This window comes from Melopsittacus undulatus, chromosome 7 (assembly GCF_012275295.1).
Source record: "Melopsittacus undulatus isolate bMelUnd1 chromosome 7, bMelUnd1.mat.Z, whole genome shotgun sequence".
Lineage (NCBI taxonomy): Eukaryota > Metazoa > Chordata > Aves > Psittaciformes > Psittaculidae > Melopsittacus > Melopsittacus undulatus.
In genome coordinates, this window is record NC_047533.1 from 48945504 (window position 1) to 48969682 (window position 24179).

At 37.7% G+C, this 24179-nt stretch overlaps 1 protein-coding gene across 2 annotated transcripts in view; it reads left to right on the plus strand.

Moving 5' to 3' along the window:
• Positions 1-24179, plus strand: part of GRID2 (glutamate ionotropic receptor delta type subunit 2) — a 726277-nt gene that overhangs the window by 426202 nt on the left and 275896 nt on the right. For both annotated transcript variants that reach the window (XM_005148665.3, XM_013128934.3), the window contains one exon: positions 14601-14806. In XM_005148665.3, coding sequence (XP_005148722.1) covers positions 14601-14806 — 206 coding nt within the window. The remainder of the gene's footprint in view (positions 1-14600; positions 14807-24179) is intronic.

The window sequence follows — 24179 nt, forward strand, 5'->3', positions numbered from 1 at the left end:
TAGACACAGTATTTTGCCTGTTCTTAATTCTCTTAGCCAGTTTTTGATCTATGGGAGTAGTTTTCCTCATACCCATGATGACATTATTTTCTTAGCAGTGCCTAGAGATCAGTCTTGCCATCAGTTTGTTATAAATTAAAAAAAAATATGTCACTTTCTCCCTTTTCCCCCCCTATTTTATTAATATATTCAAAGCATTTCCAGTGTGTTAGCTGTGCACATTTTTCCAGGATCTGTATTGACTGAAGAGGGCCTTGCACAGAGGGGAGGGGTGGAGAAATTTGGGGAATGAAAAGAGAAGCTGGAATCACTTGTTAATGGATTATAGAGTAGAGAAGTCTGAATTCAGTATTCATCCTGCTTTGACCAAGAGTTTGGACTAGGCAACCTCCTGAATTCCCAACCAGCTCTAATTATTCTATGATTCCATGATGTTTGGGAACATTACTATTAGTTTCTGTGCCTGTTCTAAAAGTCAAGACTGGGCATGCAGACATGGTATGGAAGTCCAGGGGCAAGCCATCTTGTTGGTCAGTGCAGGTAAGGGTGGTTGTAATTTCCTCTGGAAGATCCCAGCTTCATTCCTCAGTTTTCCTAAGGAGATCTGCTGCAGTGAGAGATTTATTTATTTTCTCAGCTCACACAGACCTGAAATCAAAATATAGTTGGAAGCTTTGCTCAGTTTAACTGATCACAGCACTTAGTATTAGACATTTTAATGTAACATTTAGTATTAAACATTAAAGTTAGGTGGGAGACCAACACTTGCATTAGAATTAAATTCATATTAGGGAGAGATTATTAGTATGTTCTGCATAGTCCTCTGCAGAACTGATGCTTGTGAAAGCAGAGCTATTTCTTGCCCTGGTGGTCTTTTTTTGTATGTATGCTTTCCTTCCCGAGATGTGTATTATAACATTAAGTGATGTCTCCATAGCAGTAAATGACACTTGAGAAGTAATGGGAATGTAGATTCTGATATGTGTTAATCCATATTTTTTTCTCTTGTAATTTTTCTTTTTGCAGGTTAAAAAACATGAAAATGCTATTAAACTGATTCCAAACAACCTGCAGAATTCTAATACTCCTTTCTGAGAAATGTAACAACTTATAACAAAAGTCCTCAGTTGTATTACTGAAATTATTTCCAGTAATAATTTCATTCTGTGAAATAAAAATGTCTTTCATATTAAGAAAAATGAATCCTACAGTAAAATTGGGCTCATATCCAAAGTAAATACTGTGCTAAACCAGATTCCTTTATCATTTAAAAGAGGCTGCAAGCACTTATGTGTCAATTTATCAATATCATAGTTTTATTAGTGGAATTAATTTTGATTTTATCTTGCAGTCTATCATACACTCTTTGTCATTATCAGAGAGTTGGAGAATTGTTTATAATTGGAAATGTGTCTTTCTGCATGGCTGAGAGTTATTTCTTCCATGCTGTCCTTTTTAAAACTCCCAAATTCTTTCTTGGATATATGTAGACAAGTATATTCAGTTTTAACATTTTAACACTTCTTCCAACTAAATGCTGGAAGGTTCAAGTCTACTTATAGTTTCTTTACCAACAAAGAAAGTTAAAGTCTTTGAAGGAAATAATTCTTTCATTAAGTCATAACCGGTTGTGTACTGAAGAAGTGATGTAGAAATAATTGACATCTGTAGTCAATTGATGTTTTTTTTTTCCAAGTAAAATTGTAGGTAGGCTGACTATTCTAACACAAAACAAAACAAAAGGCACCTTGATAATAATAATAATAAAAAAAATGTTTTGTTCCTGTTAATTCAGCTGAATAACTAATGAAATATTTTAGTAAAACCATAGTCTTAGTCAGTGGTAGAGCATTGCCAGTAACAAATGTGAGGCTAAAAACTAATAACATTTAATGAGTGAGAAGGTGAGAAAAGAGAACACTAACTTGCTTATTTTATTTACTATGCTTGCATCTTTAGTGTATAAACGCAAATGAACTTGTGAAAATCAGAATGAGGTGCGTTGTCTTTTCCCCCCGTTCTTGTTCTCTCCTGGGGTGATGTAGATCAAACTCCCAGTGAAAATACTGTAGTCAGTTTTCTTGTATTCAGTGTGTTTTGTTCCTTGAGGTAAAACAAATTAAAGGCCTGCCTAGGACATGAAAACTGATTTTGTTTAAGAAAATTTCATATGAGGATATTAAAAGTGTTCAAGGACAATTCTGTGCTTCTTCAAATGCCATTAAGCCTTCCCACAGAGTTAAAAAGTAGGTGGCATGAAATGCAGCAAAATTATGCGGTAGATTGATGTCGTTCTCAACCTGCTATTAAAATTGCTATCCGCACAATATCTACAAGCCACATTTACTTCATTTCAGCAGCCAAATTGGCTCTTACTCTGTTCATTCTTGACTGCTCAGCTCAAACCGTACAATCATGTGATGCAGAGGGTAGCTGTGAATCTCCTGCTTAAAAGCAAGTGCGGAGACTGGGCAGTCCTTCCACTGAGTCTCTGAACTCTTCCTTAGGACCATCAGCACTCTCTTCAGTGAAGGCATTTTCAGACTGGACAGTATAAGTACATAACTTATACCTTTGGAAATTGCAGAGTTTAGGTTTGTAAAAAGAGCCAATGACATCTGTAAACATTTTGAGCGAGCTTTGCCAATCTATATTACATTTTTACTTTATGATTTCAAGTTCAAAGAAATTGAAGCACAGTTTAAAAAAGCCTCACCCATGGGCTGGCATCTGTCAAGGGCCAGTCCCCAAACAGTAATGTGAAAAATACCCTTAGATGTTCAATTGCAGAGGAAAACGAAAGTTATTTGAGATGTGAATGTGTGAGCCAGGGCTATATAAGCAGTGTAATTGACCTAGAATCCCGGCATACTGTTGGTTTTTATCTCTGTGGTGTATCAACAAGGGGCAAGCTTTTGCAATTTCTGTCTTCAGGCAGTTTTCAGTTCACTGCATTTTCCAGGAATGCATAGGTACTTTTCTGTAGTGGTAAATTTGTTATGAAGAAACCAGTCAATCATTGCAAGAACATAATCGTGAATTTAGTGCAATTTACAGTGTTGGTATCTCTGCATCTCTAAGATGAAAGGGAGAAACTCTAGCTGTTTGAAAACATGAATTTTTAATGTTTTGTTGGTTGCAGAGCAGATAGAAAAATTCTACACTTCCTCTAGAAAGGCTGGGGGAATTAGACTGTTTCTGGAGAATGATTTTTGTCTTATTTCCCATTCTCTTTTATAGTGATGGCAGTAATACCTTAAAACCCCTCTGTATTTTATATATACGGGGAAAAAAAGTTATGAAACCCCACTTCTCTGTCCAGTTTCTGGCCTAACCTTATGTTTTTCAGCCCAGTGTGCCTTTGATATGCAACCATCAGTTGATTTATGTGCTGTTTACTGATTCCAGGGCTAAGCTATCTTTGCTTACAATTTTTTTACCTTCTTGCTAATACTATGTATATTTGGCAATGGATATTTGCCATTCTCTTAGGTGGCAATTTAACTTTTGTGAAGAAAAGAAACATAACCAGCATTAAGACTATGAAGGTAATTTGCTCTGTGAGGCATTCCAGTAGCAAATGGAGGTTGAAGTAGTGATTGAGGAATTCACTGAAAGGAAAGGGAGGAGGTTAGCACTAGGAAGGGGTTTAGAATGCATGTGTCTCTCAAAACTTGCTCGTGGATCTTGCCTTTTGCCCCTCAGCATACACAGGGGTTTCAGATTATTTGTGCACCAGTAAAGGATAAGGGCAGTGGTGTAAGGTAACTTGACACATCACTAAAAACATGTCTCAAGCTCAATCTGAGGCAGTGTTTTGGAGAAAAACACAAAATGCAATCTCAAGAAGGAGAGCAGTGAGATGTTCTGAGGATTCCAGCCTGAATAAAGAGGTCTGTGAAACTAAGAAGATAAAATAGACCATTTTCCCCTTCCCTGCCCCAGAAAGGTGGTTGTTTTCAAATAAATTACATATAGTGCTACAGGATTAAGAGTACTGTACTAATATAATCCTGGAAAAGAAATTTTACCTGAAACTCAAAAGGCTGAGCTGCTTGCAGAGAGACTGCCTCCTATTTAGTAAGAGGGCTGATGTTCTAAGATGATGCCCATCTGTACTTATGGGCCTTGAACTCCTAGTATCTCCTTTAAAAAGTACGTAAAATAACTGATGGGTAAGGGAAGAGCAACTGATGTTATCTAACTGGTCTTGTGCAAGGCATTTGATACTATGCTACATGACAACCTTGTCTCTTAATTGGAGAGGCATGGATTTGATGGATGGACCACTTGGTGGATAAGGAATTGGCTGGAAGGCTGCACTCAGAGAGTTATGGTCAACAGCAAGGCTTCAGGGAGACCTTTAGAGCAGTCTTCCAGTACATAAAGGAGGCCTACAAGGAAGCTGGAGAGGGGCTTTTTATAAGAGCAAGTGGTGACAGGACACGGAGGAATGGTTTTAATCTGAAAGAGGGTAGATTTAAGTTAGATATTTGGAAGAAGTTCTTTACTGTGGAGATTGCCCAGAGAAGTTGTGAATGCTCCATCCCTGGCAGTGTTCAAGTCCAGGCTGGACAGGCCTTTAAGCAACCTGGTCTAGTGGAAGGTGTCCCGGTCCATGGCAGCAGGGTTAGAACTAAATGATCTTTAAGGTCCCTTTCAACCCAAACTATTCTGTGATACTAAGTACTTCCACTGACACTTTCCTGCACGCACATTTTCCATATATATGATGACCACTGACAAAGATGTTTTTGAAAACATAACATTTTCAAATAATTTAAAGTCTTAATGCAAGTTTAATAAAGATTCATAAAAGAATCATGATCTCTTTAATCGATTGCAAATGCTTATAATTACCCTGGGGCTGTTTTCAGCTGCCTAATGACTATAATATTCTCAAGTCTGTCTCCAGACAGTCTTAAAACTGTTTATTACTCAACTGGCTCTTTGCCAACTTCCCATAATCATTTACTTCACGGTGCCTCAATAAACATATAATTAATTCAAGCTTATTATCAAACTTTTTTTCATTAGTATTTATTATGTCATCCATATAGGGAAAGGAATATGTATTTTTCATCTGTGTAACTTCAATGTGTCTCTTAGCTGCTAACTTGTGATGTAATTGTTTGTGAAACCTTTGTAACAACTTGCTTTTGTTGGCTGACATTACCACTGGAAATTGAATACACATTTTGGTTGACCATAGAATTATCCAGCTTCTGAGAAAACTGAACTATTCTATAAAATTTCCCTAATGGAACAATGGTCATGTTTTTGCTTTTTAACCACATAATTGTTGGGGAAATGCATTCCAGAACTACAAGCGAATATGTAGAAAGGTAATAGTGTTTGTCATTTGTTCATGCTGCTGTCTATAAGGATGGAATGGATAAAGTATTCAAAGGCTTAGCCTGACAGCTCTCTGTGTTGTGTTAGTAAGGAAGACCAAATTTTTTATTATATCTAGAATTACAGTCCGAAGGTCAAAATAAAACTGGAGATGTTCTAGTATCTGTGTAATGGGGAATTGCTGTAAAGGAGGTGCTGTCTCAAGTTTTTGCAGAGAGATGAGATTTCTTTCATATATGCACAGTCTGCAAATGTCAGATGAAAAGTGACTTATTTGAAGATTTTTGAACACCTAAACCTTGTACTGAGCTCCACTAGACATTGCTAATTAGTTTTCAGCTCTCAAGGCATTCTTTTAAAACATTCTTAAAAGTGTTAAAATAGATTTTGTAAGCTGATCTTTTGGCAGCTAAATACACTAACAGTTATCAAATGGAGAAACTATTGAACAAAGTACTTTGCATGTTTAATGGAAGAAATTATACCTCCATTGGCAAAAAGGCATGAGTTAGGCATAATAGCATCATAAATGTCAGGTAATATCATAAATTGAAAAAAAAATCTCTCTAAGAGTTCTAAACAGTCAAGAAAAAAAGGAAACACAGGAAAAAAGCTAGAAAAAATTTATTACAGTATTTCTAAATCTTAATTTATCAACAGTGCTTTCATAGCTTATGTTTTTCACAGCATAGGATGACCATGAGCCAGCAATGTGCCCTTGTGGCCAAGAAGGCAAACGGCATCCTAGGGTGCATTAGAAAGGGTGTGGTTAGTAGGGCAAGAGAGGTTCTCCTCCCCCTCTACTGTGCCTTGGTGAGGCCGCATCTGGAATATTGCGTCCAGTTCTGGGCCCCCCAGTTCAAGAAGGACAAGGAATTGCTTGAAAGAGTCCAGCGCAGAGCTACAAAGATGATTAAGGGAGTGGAACATCTCCCTTATGAGGAGAGGCTGAGGGAGCTGGGTCTCTTTAGCTTGGAGAAGAGGAGACTGAGGGGTGACCTCATCGGTGTTTACAAATATGTAAAGGGTGGATGTCAGGATGATGGAGCTAGGCTTTTTTCAGTGATATCCAGTGGGTAGGACAAGGGGCAATGGGTGTAAACTGGAGCATAGGAGGTTCCATGTTAACATCAGGAAGAACTTCTTTACTGTAAGAGTGACAGAGCACTGGAACAGGTTGCCCACGGGGGTTGTGGAGTCTCCTACTTTGGAGATATTCAAGGCCCGCCTGAACAAGTTCCTGTGTGATGTACTCTAGGTTACCCTGATCTTGCAGGGGGGGTGGCCTAGATGATCTTTCGAGGTCCCTTCCAACCCATGGGATTCTGTGATTCTGTGATCAATCCACATATATTCCTGTTTCTTTAGTATAAACTTTTAATGAACTGAAAACATTGCAGAGCAAAAGACACAGAGAACAATTTGTCTGAAATAAAATTATAATACACATAGTAAAACTGTGTTTATCACCAGAATATCTGCAAGGACAGAAGGTCTGCAAGTGCTCGCTTTGCAGCACACATACTAAATTGGAACGACACTAACTTCACTGTTCCTTGCCACCTCTTTGGAAGGGGACATATAGCTCTTCATGCTTATGAAAACCAACAGGGAGCAGTGGTGATTACAGGGAGAGCTGATGTATCGTACAGACAGAAATATAGATTACTTGTTATTAAATAAAGCTAATAACTAGGCAGAGGTATAGAGCTCTGCTGTAAATTTGTACAGGATTTCAGTACAATTTTTCAAGTTTGGCATGATTTTAAAGACAGTAAATGCTAAAGGTAAACAGCACAATGCTCTAAACCATTATCATTGGAAGCACTAGGCAGGGAAAATTTATTTCTCTGCAAGAGGTTGTTTTGCTCAAAGACAACTGCTAGAAACCTTTTGGAAATCTCTGTTGCAAACCATTGTAAAGAAGAAATTGAATGAAGACATGGAAAGCAGGTTACACAGTCAAAATTGTGTGATTATAGAATATATTGCCTTGTTGACCTTCACGAGTGAGGAGTAATCACAGTCTGACTCCCTTTCTATTTCCGAGAAGCTAAGGTAGCAGCTGATACTGTTAAGGGTTAGTTCTAGCTTCAATTTGATTTATCGGTTTCATCCTTTGGGTTTGTTTCCTGCCCCCCACCCCCTTCCAGTTAAAAACAAGAAAGTTAAAGGAAAAATCATGTGTCAGTCACCAGTAAGGTTGGAAACTTAGTCTTGCATGATTTAAAAACTGTCTCCACCAAACATCGATTCAGCTACTTGAGACAATCTGTACTGATTTTTCATATTTAAAGGGTAATCTCTAATAACTGACATATGGCATGAAACAAAAAGCTAATGTAAATGGCACTTGGATGATCCATTAAAATAAGGATTACATAGATATTTCAGTAGTGCCACCATAGTTCATAGCAAACAAAATTAAAGTTACTTGGGTTTATTATGGTTTGGAATAGAACAATGTAAAGTATATTTTTCTTCCTTTTTCTCAGTCAGATGATGTTAAGAAATTTGAGAAAATTTGTCTTTTTTTTTATGTGGGAAATTTCAGAAAATTGCAAACAAGGGAGGGGAAAACCAGTCATTCTTACCATTTACAAACTTTCAGTGTCCCCCGGGAAATGTCATCCCCACTTGTTAGGTTCCAGAAATTTTAATGATATGAAGATTTCATATATAATTAAACATTTGAGCTTGAATTTATGTATGAGTTTGAACTGCTGCTATAGTCTCTGAACCTAGATTTTTCAGCTGAAACAGTTCAGGTAACTGCTCCCTCTCAATTCCCACATGTTAATATGAAAGCTGTGTAGATTTGGGTTATTTTTAATGTTTATGTTTTGCTTTGGAGGCTCAGTGAATTACATGTAAGCTGACTAATGAGAAGGAATCCCACTGCTGTGAAAGCATTACGGACTGTTATTGAGTCATCCTGCTAAATTGTTGTTTTTCTCAGTGTCGATCTTAACCATGTTAATAAATATCAACATGTGCACAGGAATGCAAACACTTTGCTCAAGGCTTTAAACAGAGCACTGGCACTGTCAGAATCTGGCTGGAGCTGTACATCTCCCTTGTGTACAGTGCATTTTCATAATTAACAATTGCTGTCATGTTAACCATCATTGTGTAAGGAAAAATCACTGTGCTAGACTTATAAAGCTTCCGTGATAAGAATTTGAACAGTATCATTTGTTATACAGTGGCTTTTCTCATCAACTGTGCAAATAAAGTGTTCTTTTGTATAAATCAGTCAGTGAATATTTATGACAGGTGAACTCACCTTTACTGCCACAGCTGAATCATCTGGATACTGTGAGGAAAATGTTCTCAGATCTGAAATGGTATCAGAGGGAGGATGAGCTAATGACCGTAAACCACGGTTGAGATAACCAAAGTGCTGAGTTGAGTGCCTTGTAATTTAAATGAAATGCAGTGATAGAGGTGGATGGATTAATTCATTACTGCTGGTGAAGAGTGCCCTCTTTTTCTTCTCCTGGCCATAATGTGATTTGAAAATTTTTTCTCATTTTTAATCAGAGTATAAGAGGTACTCAGCATGTGAGTTTATTTAAGATTTGCTGCTCTTTTTGTACAGGTTATAAAATCTGTATGTGCATATATATATATTGTTTTTTTCTATATGACATGTCTGAACCACAACATATTTTGTTCTAGGCTACCCTGATCATTAGGCTTTTCCCAATATGGATTTAGGGGACTTGCTCCCTCTGAATTTTTATATTCCTCTGCATAGAAACAGAGATGGCAAAGGAAAGTTAGGTAGGACCAGACAGAAGAAATACGAAGAAAATCTGATCCAGGGATCAAAAAGAAACCCTTGTGGAAGAACTACTTTTAGGGTTTTCTTATGCTGAGATCAGGTCATGGAAGTCATATATGCTAGTTAAAGGCCTTGATGAAAAGAGAGCAAAGAAATAATTTCTCCTGTAATCCAGTATTGAGGAAAGCTGCAGATTTTAAATCCTCCCAGTCTGAAAATACTGGCTTCTTTTTCCCTGCCACCTGACTGTGCATGTTTTCTGCCGCATAGCTGCTGAGCTTTCCAGTAAATGGTGCAAATGTTTGTCTTAGGTGAGGTTTGAGTGTTGCTGCTGGGTTGATTGTTTAAGGAGATTTAAGTATGGGACCTGTAGCCTGTGAAAGATGCTTAGTTCTGCCCTGAGTAGACTCTGCAACAGCATTTAAGATACTTGTTTCTTGTGGTTTCTCCAATATTGAAAAGTTGCTTTATGAAAAGGCAGTGTGACTTTAAATGCTTGCATTTGATTTGATTTACAGTTTATTTCCTAAGTTCGTTCTTATGTTAGTTCCATAATAACTAACACGGTAATGGTAAATCTATAGTAAAGCTAGTGCCTGACTCAGATCTCAGCTTGCCTAGTATTATGCTGAGTACTTGCATTTGAATGTATCAGTCATGTCTTGAGAGCTTAGGAAGCCTTGTGCTCACCCATGCAGGATGCTCTTTTCACACACCTTAGCTGTGGCTGCAGCCAGTCTGATGCGTCCAGTGTTGAACCTTCTGTGCACCAGCAGGGTAGACCATAAAGCCTTCATACAGACCTCTGCCTTGGTGTGGCATAGTTATGTATGGGTAGTCAGGGAAGGTAATTTCCAACAACATCTTTGATAAATTTTGCTTGCCTTGCCCTTTGTTTCTTACACTTTCCAAGCCAACTTCACAATCACTTAAGTCAGCCACAATTTTGGGTCAGAAGAGAATGTTTGTCATGTTTCTTCTAAATTTTCAGTCTGTTTTGGCCCTATAGCTGATGCCGAGTATCTGACTGCAGAATGGTATTATGTTCTTATGCACACATGTGTAGAGTGGAAGTGATGGCTTTACAGTGAAAAAAAAAGAAAATGTAATACTAGTCAGTAGTGACACTGAGTTGGGAGGGGAGATAGCAACTTTGGCTCTGGCATTCGTCTGTCTCTATGTGGTAACTTTGGCTTTCATCAGCAAGGAGTATAATTAATACTGGTGATAATGGGCAGCTCTTCTGTGTTTCTGGAAATGACTGTGACTCATCTGATTTAAATAGAAAATAGAAATGCGTCTTTTGGCTGGGCAGCAGGTTGGAGAGCAAATTCAGGGCGAGAAACACCTGTGTTCCAGACATGAACAGTCCTGTGTCTCCGCAGCAGAGCCATCTGTGACACAGGTTGCTTGCCAGATTTTTCTGCAGAAGGAGTTTATCTATTAGAAAGATGATTCCACAGTGCACTGTGGATATGTGCCACTTTCAGACAATCCACACAGGAAAGATAATGCTGCCCATTCAGTGGCAGCATCTGTTCTTTGGCATACACTTTGAATATGATCATTGCTAGTGACTTGCTGCTGAAATATTGGAAGCACTATCATGATTTAAATAGCATTTAAATAGCAGGGTGTTTTATATGTGCTCTCTGCTGGTTAATAGCAGCAGGTGAGCATTCCAATACCTCCATTCTTCTACTAGATAAGATGAGGTAGACATGAAGTATGCATTTATTCCTGCCCACAGCTTTGTGTTGTATCAGTGCCAAAGACAGAAGTAGTAAAAAAGTTTTATGAATGGTCTGATATCTTTTCCATTAGAATTGAGTCAATTTCCTAAAAGCATATTATACTGATACCATACTGTTATTATCAGTGATAATAAATGTAGAACTCTATAATACTATCAGACCTCTGCCCCTTTTGCCCCTTCATTTGGTGAAGATTCAATATAATTGTTGCATTATTTATATTTGCAGATATTTGTGGAAAACAAAGCCATTTGATCCCATAATCTGTCTTCTGGGACAACAGAGATTATACAGAATATCAAACAATAACACCAGTCTGCTTATAAATTAAGGTCAAATGATCCTGTTTTGAAAGGACAAATAAAACTTGGGTAGTTCCTGCTTAACCTGTTCTGGTGACAGAGAGCAGTATGTGGATTTTTGCTGTAGAATTGAAGTTTTTGAAAAGGCTTTCATAGACTAAGTAATTTTCCAGTTGATATTTTGATAGTGTATCTAGATCCTATCTACCTGTGTTGCTTGTACTTCAATGATTTTTACTTCAATTGGTCAGTTTTACCCAGGTTTTTTTTTTTCCATTTGTCTAGATGTTGAGTAACTGAGTGGTGAGCCTCAGGAACATTACAATGAAGGGGTTAAAGTGGAAAGAAGTTATTTTATCATTTGCATAAATCTAGGCGTATTTGTAGCAGTTCAAATAATCTTGTTGGTATTTAAAGTGCCAAAAAAAAATCTATCTCTGATTAGACTGAATTTAATTTTCCTGATTTAGATATTAAATAGAAGCTGTAATTAGTATCTGATTCTCTTATGGAACTTTATTTTTAGGGTAAGCATGTATTTTATTCATGTTTAAACTATTCTTCAAGTGTTCAGTAATACTGGTATTTCATCAGTGTCTGAAGAATGGGGTTGCAGTGCTGAATGCCTAAAATATCTTAAATGCCTAAAATACCATTTCTTTCCAGTTCATGGCATTTTAGAGCACTTAGATAGGAGACCCAACTTTCTGATTGTGGCAGTCCAACTTCCAAAGCTAACCCTGTTGTTAGTTGTTGCTAGTTTTTGTTAACTGCTTGATTATATGCTCTTACATGGTTATTTCTCTGTAATTGAAGTATCTCAGTAATCTGGTTTTGGAGGAGGATGGCTATCTGTAACATTCTCTAGTGAGTACATCTCTCCTGTGGAGACAGGCAGTGTTTTCTCTTCTGTGGAGACTGAACTTCGTTTTCCTTATGGAACTGTTTGTGCCTGGAAATAAGCTAATCGGAGTGTGAATGTCTAAACCTCAGTTCTTTTTGATAGGACTGGTTGGACTTCTGTGAAACTCAGAACTACCCACATATCTTATTTTGCCTTAACCTGATGTCAAATGCTAAGATCACTGGTGTTTGTCAGAATCTTTAAACTTTCAGAGTATGTTGGGCCCTCCCAAATCCTCAAATGTGTAACTTCATAAAAAGAGTATTCACTGGGTTTGGAAAAGCAGAAAGCTTAAATTTAGTTCTGGTGTAGTTTTTCCAGCAAAGTTGGAAAAAAGTTATAGCTTCAGTATTTTAGTTATTTCCTCTGGTCTTAAAATGATCTTTAGTTCCCCTAAAAGCTATTACCAGTCAGTATACCCCCTGAGAAGGTAGCTACTGCAATCCTGATAAAGTGAATAGCTGCATGCGCCCCTATTCTCTGTGGCTGGTCTTGGGGTTACCCTGAGTTGTTATCAGAGTATAGCAATGCCATGTCACTTGCATCAGCTGCAAAATAGACCACCCTAGGGGCCAGCCAGAAGCTCTTTCCTGATAGAGTTTATGGGTGTTCATGTAATAGCTCTTCTAGGGCTTACAGTCTATTGTGCTTAAGCATTCCTCCAGTCTACTTTCAGTGTGATTTTCCAGATTTTGCTGACCTCTCACATCATATGCCAACTGCATCTGTCATGCTTCCAGTAGTAGGAACCCTTTTGAGATTCTTCATTTCATGTTTATTCATTCTATGTTAGGATTAAACAGAGCCTCTCTCCATGCCTCCCTTCCATGTATAAGGGCAGGGAGTAGGAAAGATGATGGGTGAGAATGAAAGATCTCAGAGTAGCCAAGCCATTATGAATATCTAGTGGGAAGCTTTCACAGATACAAGATGTTTCATGAAGAAAGACACATGGTCAGCTTGTGGCCTCAGGTCTGACCATTCCCCTGGAAGACAAGGGACTGGCAGATCACCAAGGATGTAGGAAGGAAGCAGAGCAGGAACTGCAATCCCCCAGGGATGGGATTGAACACCACAAACCTAGGAGAGACAAGATTTAGTATTCTAATGTGAGAAATACTTTTTGGGTGGGTTTTAACCACAAATGCCCCTAAACCCTGAGAAACTTCTTGCCAAAGAAATGTTTTCTGAGGAATTTCTTTCTATAGTGGGTTACTGATTTCCTTCCTCCCACTCCCTTCTCTCCCCCCCCCCCATAACTAGTGTCTGTGTTAGAGGGTGTCTGTTTTGTTGGCTCTAAGGCTGTATCTTTCTCCTGTAAATGAGATTGGATGGGTGTGTGGGAGGCTGGCATGCCAGCAGAGAAAGAAGGATGTCCTGCTGAATGTCCCCTGGGAGAGCAGGTCTGAGCAAGTGCCAGGGAGAGGAGTTGCATCAGGGAACTGGTGACTTAACTTCAGAGAAAAGATTGAGAAGCTGCAGTTATGTGTAGGGGTCAGAGAGTTAGGACTTCCTGAGGCTGGAGGGATTTTCCTGAGGTCGAGGAGACCCTGCTCTGCCTTACAAAGTCATTGAACAATTTTAAACCTAAGCTTCAAGTTTGGGGGTTTAGATAAAGCCATTCAAAAGAGCAGTGAAAAAAAATTGAGTGTTTTCCTTGCGCTTGTGGAGTTCAGTACTGGAAAAGGCCTTTCAGAAGACCAGCATCACAGTGTAAGGATACCTAGCCATTTCAGTTTGGGGAACATCAAAGATATTACAAGTTGCATGGTGAATACAGTATTCTGCTGATCAATTCTTTCAAGTTCTTTTTAAAGAAGGATTTATTCAGAATTAGCCAGAAAGCTCTATTAGGGCAGTTTGATATGGAAGAATTTGCAAAATTCCACCAGCAGTGGCAGTACCACATGAGGGCAGGCAGTACCGCTGCAACTATATGTCTGGTTTTTGTTTTGGTTTTGAAGGAAATAAATAGCTGTGCAATTTAGAACAACGTTAAGACTTCTGGATGAGTGGACAGCCCCAAGCTTCACTCAGATACATTAAACTGCATAGTGTTGCATAAATTAATCTGCTTTCTAACTTTCTCCTCCTCCAACAACCCTCACTAGAAGGAAGCACTGTCGTCATATAGTCATCATAACTTCACTGCTCGTTATGAATTTTAACATGGAAGTCAGTGCTTTAAGAAAAATAAAGAACAAGTGTGGTGATTGAAAGATCGAATTAAGAAACATACTAGAAACATTTGTAGGCTTGTTTTCTAGTGGTTCCTTTGCACAGTAGCTGGTGTGTGGCCATTATTTCTCCTCTTTTAGTGCTTTAAAAAATGCTATGAGCATAGCTCAGGAGGAGCTCCAGTGAATATCAAGTTAAAGCCCAAATGGGTCTGTCTACCTGACCCTGAACAAAACACTTATGTGAGATGAATTGAGCAGTTGTTTCTGTCTTTTTTCCACTTACTAATTAACATTTTGTTTGGCTTTTGGTTTGCCTAGATATCCGTGGAATACAAGAGTTTTTGGACAAAGTATCTCAACAGGGAATGGATGTAGCATTGCAGAAAGTAGAAAACAACATCAATAAAATGATCACGGGGCTCTTTGCCACTATGCGAATAGAAGAACTGAACCGCTACCGGGACACTCTGAGACGAGCGATTCTTATAATGAACCCCTCGACAGCCAAATCATTCATAACAGAGGTATGTGTTTATCACTAGTAACTTCTTGTTTTGATGACCAAGATTCCAGCTGTTTGTCAAAAGATTCAGTTTGGCTTCATAAAAACAAACAAAAAAACTCCAACAAACCAGACAAAAACTCCAACTAAGAATGTAAATATTTTCACTTCAAAGACTACCAAGCAAGGGTGTGTTTCCATGCTTATCAGTGTACACACTGAATAGTATTCTGCATAGCAAAAGCATGTAGGAAACAAAGAAGAATCAGCTCTCCAACTTCTGCTGAAGCTTATGGCTATTATATTGCTATTTCTTTGCTCGCTTTGTCCCTCACTAAAAAATCATTACCAGTGACAATTTCATTATTATTTATATGAATACATGTAATTCGTCTTTGTGGATAAAATGTATCTACCCAATTGGCATTCCAATTTTTATTTAGATAATATTTGATAATGATCTGTTATGTACCACTGAGTAGTGGAATTTGTGAAGAACTGGATCTGAATGAAGAGCTTAAGATAATAGACTTACAGTTGTGCTTATGTATTTAAACAAAAACTGCAAACATTATGGACAGTATTTTTAACTCCTCTTCAGGATTTAGTGACAAAAGACTTTCATATCACATTCAATTGCAATATGTCATTTTCTTTATTAGTGGCATAGTTCTTTTTACACAGCACTGTGCTGTTTCTGTTATGGTTTTTCATATGTGTCTATACACTTCATCATCAACCAGTGGTTAAAAATGTATTTGTTTTCTCTTCCATAGAAATACACTTTATCTCTGCAATAATCTTTCTTTGGATCTATTTGTAACTTGCATTACTTTTTTTTTATGCTTTCCTGTTGCCAAGGTCTTCAGAAATTGATATTTAAAAACTCTGTTGTCTCAAGTGAATTCCTTTTAGCAACATTAGATAAAAGAGTGCTTTTTTTGTTTCTTTTTGATTTTTTTTTGTATTATTTATTTGGCTAGAGAGTCTGCTGTCCTTATTACACACTGAAGCTTGCTAATTCTGAGAAATGAAGTTGTGCAGCTCTAGCCAAATGTCTGCTGTGCATTCTAAGATGTAAACAGTTTGTGGGCATGTTTTAGATTATTCTGCATTGTTTTCATCACCCAAGTCACAAGTGGTTTATTTTTCCATAAGATATTTCACATTGCAACCTCAGAGCAGCAGGGTTCAGGGCTCTAACTACAATAACTTAGTGAACAGAACTCTTGTTGTTCCTCAAGAAAAAAGCTCTTTAAAAAAAAACAAACATAATTTTATTGCTTATGTTTACACATTTAAGCATATTAACAAAGTCATTGCCACCTTTTGAAATATGTTGTCAAGAAAATAAATAGTTTCTTTCAGAGTAGTCACTTTGCCATTAGCTACTCAAATCCTCTCTCCCCCCAAAAAAACACCAACAAACCCTCCAACTAATCCAAAGCCACAATCCTTCTCCCCAACTAAATAAGCAAAACAAAACCCACACACACACACAAAAAAAACAAAAAAAAAAAACATTCTTGATGTTTCTCCTTTCCCGAAGTCTGTAAAACTACAAGGAAAGGTCATTATCTTCTTTTGTGAGTGAGGCTCAAAGAAAGTGTCTCACATCAGTTACAGGTTTTGCCAGTACAACAGCATTTATTTGGAGCAAGATGTGTGACTAGTAAAGCTGACAGCAGGAACCTATCAATAGGAATAGTCACTCAAATAGGAATATGATTACTGTCTTACTTTATTTCTGTTGGTGGTGTGGAATGAACTATGCAACTGCACTCACTCAGTGTCTGCACAAGGAGAAACTTGTTGGGATAGCTTTGCCACTGGATATTAAAAACTTGTTTTGCAGTTGAACTAACAGCTGGACTTTATGAATATACAAGTTATAAAGCCTATGGACTGACAATGAGTTAAGATATTCCTAAACAGCTCAAGTGTAGACATGCTTATTCCAGAGACTGTGCCTTGTGCATGATTAGTTTAACTTGGAAATTCAGTTTAGATAGATTTAGATGATAGATTTAGCATGTAAGCTTGAAGAAATTAATAAGAAACAACTGCTTATGTTGACAAGCCCTTGGGGGTTTTTGTGGCCTTTCTGCCCAGGAGATGCTTTTGGCTGCCTAGTTGGATTCAGCTGTCGGCCTCTTTCCCCAGACCTCACATGGTCTTTGCTGCTTTGGTTGCTCTTAGATGGCTGATTTGGCTGAACCCTCTCATTGTTTAGCTGAGAAGAGGGTTTATTCACTCTGCAACAGCTGTAGTAAGCATAGGCTTGATTACTATGCAAGTAACAACTTTTCCAGAGTAAATAGTCAGATACTGGCCTGTGTAAATAGGCACTCTGTAAATTTGAGATTCCTTGAAGTAGAATGTATCTCTGCTCTGACTCTAAAATTCTTATTTTTAAGTAAGAATAATGGGGTTAATTTAATATTGTTTTTTAAGTAGCATTTTTATGTTAGATCACTTCTTTCTTTCCAGCTTCTGTATCTCTAGAGCTCGCAGAGATGAGATCTATACTTACATACTCAAGAACATGCGGATTAAGATGTAATTTAAGATTTAAGATGTAAGATGTTCTGGCTGTAGGGATAAAGCTCACCTTCTCTTTAACCATTATGTATTAATTTACCCTCTGTAGAGTGTTGAAAGGCAGGAAGAATTGGAAGCAGGTATTACAGCATCTCTCCTTACTGACTGTAGGATTAATGTAAAGTGAGAGACAGGGCCCAGCCAAATTCCCTGATGTCCTTCATTGCTTTGAGCTGTGGATGGAGGGGCAAAAGGGGAAAGCTCTGCTGAAATATTGACATTTAGTGGGAATAAGGGGTATGGATGTATGGAGTTGGAGGAGATAGGGACCTCTTCCCAGATCAGTTTATGGCAGCATCTGGGAAACCAGGAATATATTGGTGGCTTGCTATTTTTTTTTTTTTTTTTCAGTAGGTTGAGATCTTTCTATACCCTCAAGTAATCATCCAGGTCTCACAGATGAAGCAAAATATTCCCACTGAAACTTTTGTGATTAATTAAAAGCACTTTGGGGTCAACCATCTTGCACAAAAATTGCTATGCTGTCTGACAGCACTGGTGACTGGTGTGAACAGTATGACACTTGTTTTTTGGTTTAGGGGTGGGGTTTTTATTGCACACATTCTTCTGATCTCTGATGAACTTGCAGGATATGAAGACAAATAGATCAAAAGGAATAGGATGTCCTTGCCAGCTCAAGCTGGAGCAAAATCCAGGGTCAAGTGACAGAATACAAAAGTACTAAAATTCACCTGATGCTTTAGCAAAATAGCAGGGACCCTTTCGGCCAAGAAAGTCTCTGTCACCTTGTTAGTCTTGTCAGAAAGGCATCTCAAAACACCAGAAAAGGTTTAGGAAAGGGCAGAGAGAAACCACCTCTGTGTTGAGACTGCCTTGCAAAGCAAGGATTTCTAAAGCTAAGTGTGAGAAGGGTGGGTAGTAAGAGGAACAGGCCAGGCAACTCAGGTTGCAGCAAAGATTCTGGGGATAGCAAAACAACTTAGAGAAGCAAGACTTTAGGAAGCAAGCCAGGTATTCTCACTTGGGTCAGTATGCTGTCAGGACATCTCTGCTTACAACTTTATTTCTGTTTAGCTGAGGAAACTACCTTATCAGCTATGTGCAGAAATATGAATGTGGTGTTTTGTGCAAAGACTCCAGGAGCTGATAACAAGACAACAAGGGAGGGATGCTGAAGCTGATTCAGTTTCTTAGATATAGAGGAAAATAATGTTGATTAGCAGAAGACTTTACACATAGAAAATCCAGTAAGCTGTGGGCAAAAGAGCCTTAGCATCAGCCAGGGATTTTGCTGGAGTTTTGACAGGCAATCTCTGTAAGGCCTTGGTCTACATGCTGAAAACACTGCCACCTCAAGCTGTCAGTTCTTCCCCTTAACAGAGGGATTCCCACACCAGCAGCAAGCTTTGCAGATGTGACTGTATGCCTTGATGCCCCTTGCTAAGTTCCTTGGTTCTCTTGCAGGGGTAGTGACCTCTTAAAGAAAGGGGTGAGAACACTTTTTAGCTGCAACATCAAGATTCAGCAGCTTGTCAGGCAGAAATTTCAGAGCATTGGCAATGTCTATAACCATCAAAGGTGTTGTGAGGACTTGACAATTTCAAGCCATCAATTCAGTGGGCATTGTCATTTCCCAGACTGGAGAGAGTGCTGCACACTATATGTTTGTGTAATCAAAAAATATTAGCTTTTTATTATTCGAAAGGCTTCATTCTGCAATCACCTTGAAACTACTGAGCCCCATAATGTCAGGACTTCATGCGTGCAAGTGATTATGCTAGAGATATTGGCAATGTTTACTGTTAAACAGGTACTTAAAATTAAGCTGCCATGCATCACAGAGCTGGTATAATTATTTAAAATGTATTAAAATTCAACAAAACTAACAGCTGCCAAATCTGAGAGTTTTAGCAGTAAGTCCTGCCTGTTGACCTGTATGTATGCAGACATGCTTATTGTACCAACCCGTATAGGTGCCATTTTATATGTCTATATTAATATTCAAAGAAAATTCAAATTATGTCACTTTTAGGCATTAGTAAGATCTGATGCACATTATTTTGGTGAATTGAAATGTCTGGGGTTTTTTTCTAACCCAGGCTGATGTGGGACAGTACTAAAATAGGTTACCTTGAATGAAGAGAAGCTACACTACTACTACCATGAATAAAAAACCTCTTTATAAATGAAATATTAAAATGTACAGGGGAAAATAGAATAAGGAATGTAAATGAAGTACTGAAGAGTTCTTGCAATGTAGGGGGCAAGTGAAAAAGAGAAAGTGAATGTTTTAGGAGCAAACGTAATTTAAAAATGCCTTATGTTATTAAACCTTCACCATGTTTTTTCTCACGGTTACTGTGAATAGAACGTAGAGTAAGACTTATCCTGTGATATAAGATTATTCATGGTGGCACATGTCCTGGTATTTATTGTATTTTATCACTGTTCTTCTACTGAAAATAACAGTTCATTTTAAACCTAAGTATTTGAAAAAGTATTTTTTTTTATTTTTCTTAAAGTGGCATGATTATTATTTTACCAGGTTTTAGCTTTAGATGTGATCATGCAGCAAATCAGAGATTGTGACAGGGATTTGCTTTAGTGTTACATAGCACTTTACACAGGCTTATTTCGTTAAACAATTTATTTGCTGTGAATTAGGAAAGTTTACTCAACTTCTTCTCCACAAGGCTTATTCAGCCTTTGTGTGGCCAAAGTTCATGGAAGCTCAGTCTTTTTTACTTGTTTTTTTTTTTTGTTATACCTTATTCTACAACACTGTGCTCACTGGGTTTTAAATGTATCCTAAGGAATGTTACACTGACATTTAACTGTTTTGTTCTTCTCTTCTTATTAAGAAAGAAAATTTAGTTTTAGTTAAAAGCATGATCTACAGACATGTATAGGCATGTATATATAGACACGTGTGTACACAGGTGAATGCAGCTGAAAATAGGAGTTAGGAATCCAATGCACCTGGGTGCTACTTCCACTGAAACCTATGGCAAAAATTCTGTAGTTTCCACTAGAAGTAGATGTTTTTTGTTTAGTGTTTTTTTGTTCAGATGTGAACAGATAACATACATAGAGAGGTGGAAGACTCCAGATAGATACCAAGTCCATATAATTAGCTTTGGAGAATAAATTATCATCTAATGGATCCCTTAACTTCATATGCTAGGTAGTACCTGCCTCTGTTTGTGGCACAGATCTACATGTAGTTCAGCTATTAGCTACTTGAAAACCTTGTAAATCTGAGCTTTGGATCTTCTGCCATTCAAAATCAGCTGGTTTGCCTTTTACGTGTGCCACAGGCTGCCAATCCCAGGTACATTCAGGAGCAGTCATCAAACTGGCATTTAGGAAAGCTGGTTTCTCTTCTTCTGCCGTGCACATGCTATGTGACTTTTGAATGTGTTACTGAATCACACTTCATTACTTTTTCCCTAGATAAAAGGAAGAGTAATGCTTGCATACCTTTGTATAGTGCATAAGAGATAGATAGTAATATTATTTTGTGTACATCCATATGTTTCCTGTAAAAGTAAAAGCATAGTCATCTACCATCTAAAACCCACCCTGGCTTTTATGGTTTTTTTTTAAATGAACTGTACTGCCTGAAGAGTTTCTTCTTCTCAAGGCAACTTGGAGATAGATCAAGAAAGAATTGTTTCAGTTGAATTCAACAGTGATGAACTGATCCAGTGATAGACTGGAAAAGCTACCGCAGGTCTCATGTTAAGTGTGCTGAATATCCCATTAAGTGACTTGATGGCTTAGCACATTTGTATGTACACCATAATTTTCTGGGCACTGCTGAATACAGCAGTAGCTGGTAGTTAGTTGATGCTAATAATAATGAAAAAGGTAATTTTTCCATTATGCAGATATTAATTATTATGTCCCTCAGAGATTTTCAGCATTTTCTTTGTAAAAATTTATTTGTGATCTCTGGGAATTTTTAAACAACCCTATTTACATAAAATACAAGTCTGAAGTCTCTAAAGGCAAGAGTTGTTCAAGCAGTTTTCTTTGATGGCAGTGGTGAAGGTGAAGGATCAGCAACAGCCATATGAACTTGCCTAACGCTATTTTTACCTCCTTTGCCTATCATTTTATCATAATTATATATATTGGTTTTACTGGAATTTATCTAGGGTAGCTGGTCTTCAGAGGCTAAAAACAGATCTTGCACTGTTTATGACTGTTTGCTCCTTTGTCTTTCTTATAAGTAAGCTGAATGCTCTAATCTTTAAGGTTGTCTTTCTCATCAATTGTTTTTTGAAAAGCATTTGAGCTTTTTAGACCTGCACACTCCTGTAGACCATACTTGCCTTTTTTGAGCCTATTCTCTACATCATAGCTAGAATAAATCCCATTAGGCATGCTACACTGTTATTTGTTGTTGTTAATATATATAATGAAATGTATTTTCTTTTTTTTTTCTTTCTCCAACCTTAAAAACAGAATTTATAGCTGCAAACTGAGCTAGAGGCTTAAAAGGTTTTTTACTTCATAGGATCTTCCAAATCTCTAGTAAAAGGATGCTCAGAAAACTTGTTCAGAATGCTGAACAAGTTGAAACTTTGATCTTTAAATGTAGCAAAAGAATCTTTTTGAGTTCTTTAAAACTGCAAGAATTGAAGCGGGGTCTTGGAGGATTCTAGATTTTACCTTTCAGAAAAAAATCTGAGAAAGTTCTTGAATTTACTAGTTAGTCGAATTCCCTGACTTTTTATGCTCTTGCAGCCATGAGTGTAGGCCATCCGGCTGATGGCTGAATGATTGGATGTGAAAATTCGTGCAGTTTTCCTATGCTTGATGAATGGAGTGATGGTATCGATTTTATATGCACTCACCATAGGGTGCAAGTGTGAAGATAAAGCATATTAGTTACAGAAAAATGAAAGTGGAAAGTAAGTCTCACTGGTGAAATAAGTCAGCTTCAAAGGGATTTGTATCAAATGTGTCATTACTGTGTCTGTAGCCTAAAGCAATCCTTTTGGTCCCTGTATTTTCAGGGAAGTATCAGTAGGAGAGTGAAATACAGGTTCACAATGTAGCGTTTGGGTTCTTGGGGCAAAATGCTGTGCTTGCTGTTGCTAGGGTAGTTTATTTTAGTATCTAAAATTAAGAGGAAACATAAGGGGAAATCTGTCTCAACACAGAGGGTCTAGATCTGAAAGAACAGGGGCTGGTGGCCACCTGCATGTCCTATGCACTGTTACTACTTTTGGAACTAGGACTGTACCTTGCTGTTCCTGAAAAGTAAGGTTACGTATTAGTAGTCAGGAGCTCAGCTGGCACATTCATGTTGGCTGCATATTTGTTTTGTCTTTTAATTAAGGTTACAATATCAGCAGCTGAGGAGAAGCAGGATATGGGCATGCTCATCTTGCAATATGCTTGCAATGAGAAAAGTGAGACAAATGCCTGCATGATGTTACAAGCCTGGTGTTAGCAATATGTCCTATGGATCTTGCCATGATTGTCTGTGGTTTTGCATCCTTTACTGTGGTGCTGATAGTCTGAGACCCTCATTGAACTTTGTGTCCAAAGCCAGTATGAACTGGAACATTTGTGTGATCTACGACATAAGAAAGTCACAGCATATCTCTGCATTTTTCTTCTTTCTGGATTTTCTTCATTTTGGCTTCATGGTGTCTAGGCATTTATTATAAATGCATATTAACATGATGCTGGTTTCTAGCCTATGCCAGAGGGTAGCACAGTTGCGAGATGTGAATCAGGTCTACCTCTGTTGTCAACAGCAAAAGCTGTAGTGTATGATTTTGATTTGACCAGTATTCTGGATTTGAATGCACTCTGTTCTTCAAATTTTGGAACTACCTAGTGAGCTTTTAAGTATCCTCTTCTATCCTTAATTCTCTATCACAATCTGTGACTTGGAATGCAGCAGATTCAGGGGTCTAAATGCAACTCTTCAATTTCACTACATTTTTATACATAATTTATTACAAATATTTATGAAAATTATAGTTAAATTGTTAGTGTGTTTATTTGAGGCAAGAGGAGCATTAGTGATTAAGTACTGAGTAGATATATTATGTATTTTATGAGAATCTCATAATATTTGCTGTTGTGCAGACAGTTGTTGGATTATGCTTTCCTATAAATTTCTTTTGGCTGATCATGGCTTTTAACAGCACAGTCATTGACATTCTCTTATTTGGGATCTTGCTGGGTATGCTGTTTTCTGGACTAAAACAAATAACAGAGGGGCTGGCCTCCCATGATCTTTGGAGATGTAATAATTCTTTTCTTCTTCTGTTTGTGTTGGTTGTTCTTGGTCCTGATTTCTTTAATTGCTATCAAAGTTAATTATATTCTCCTGTTATACCAGCTATTTTAATTGGATCTGATACTCTTGGTTATTGTTTATTCTTCCTCCCTGCATTTATAGCTTCACTATAAACACCTCTGTTGTGTTCCTCTTGAGAGACAAATGTCTTCCCATACAGAGCAAATTACTTTGACCAGACAAACAGAATTAAGAAGAAAATAAAACACATTAATGAAACACATTAGTAGAGACAGTACTGTATTAAAGTGCATATTTTCTGCTGGACTCAGGGTGGCTGATTCATGTAGTTGTTACAAAAAGTCCACTCTGAACATCTGCAAAACTAGTATGCAATTGACTGCCACAGAATAAGTGTCTTTTTGAAATAAAATGACAGCTAGAGATGATTAACTTAGAGGGGAGATAAGATCTGACAAAAGTGTTTCTAGTCCAATTCTTCCTCCAAAGTCATGTTGCCTAATTGGCACAACTGTTCTGCCTCCTTTCTTTACACCAGTAAATAAAT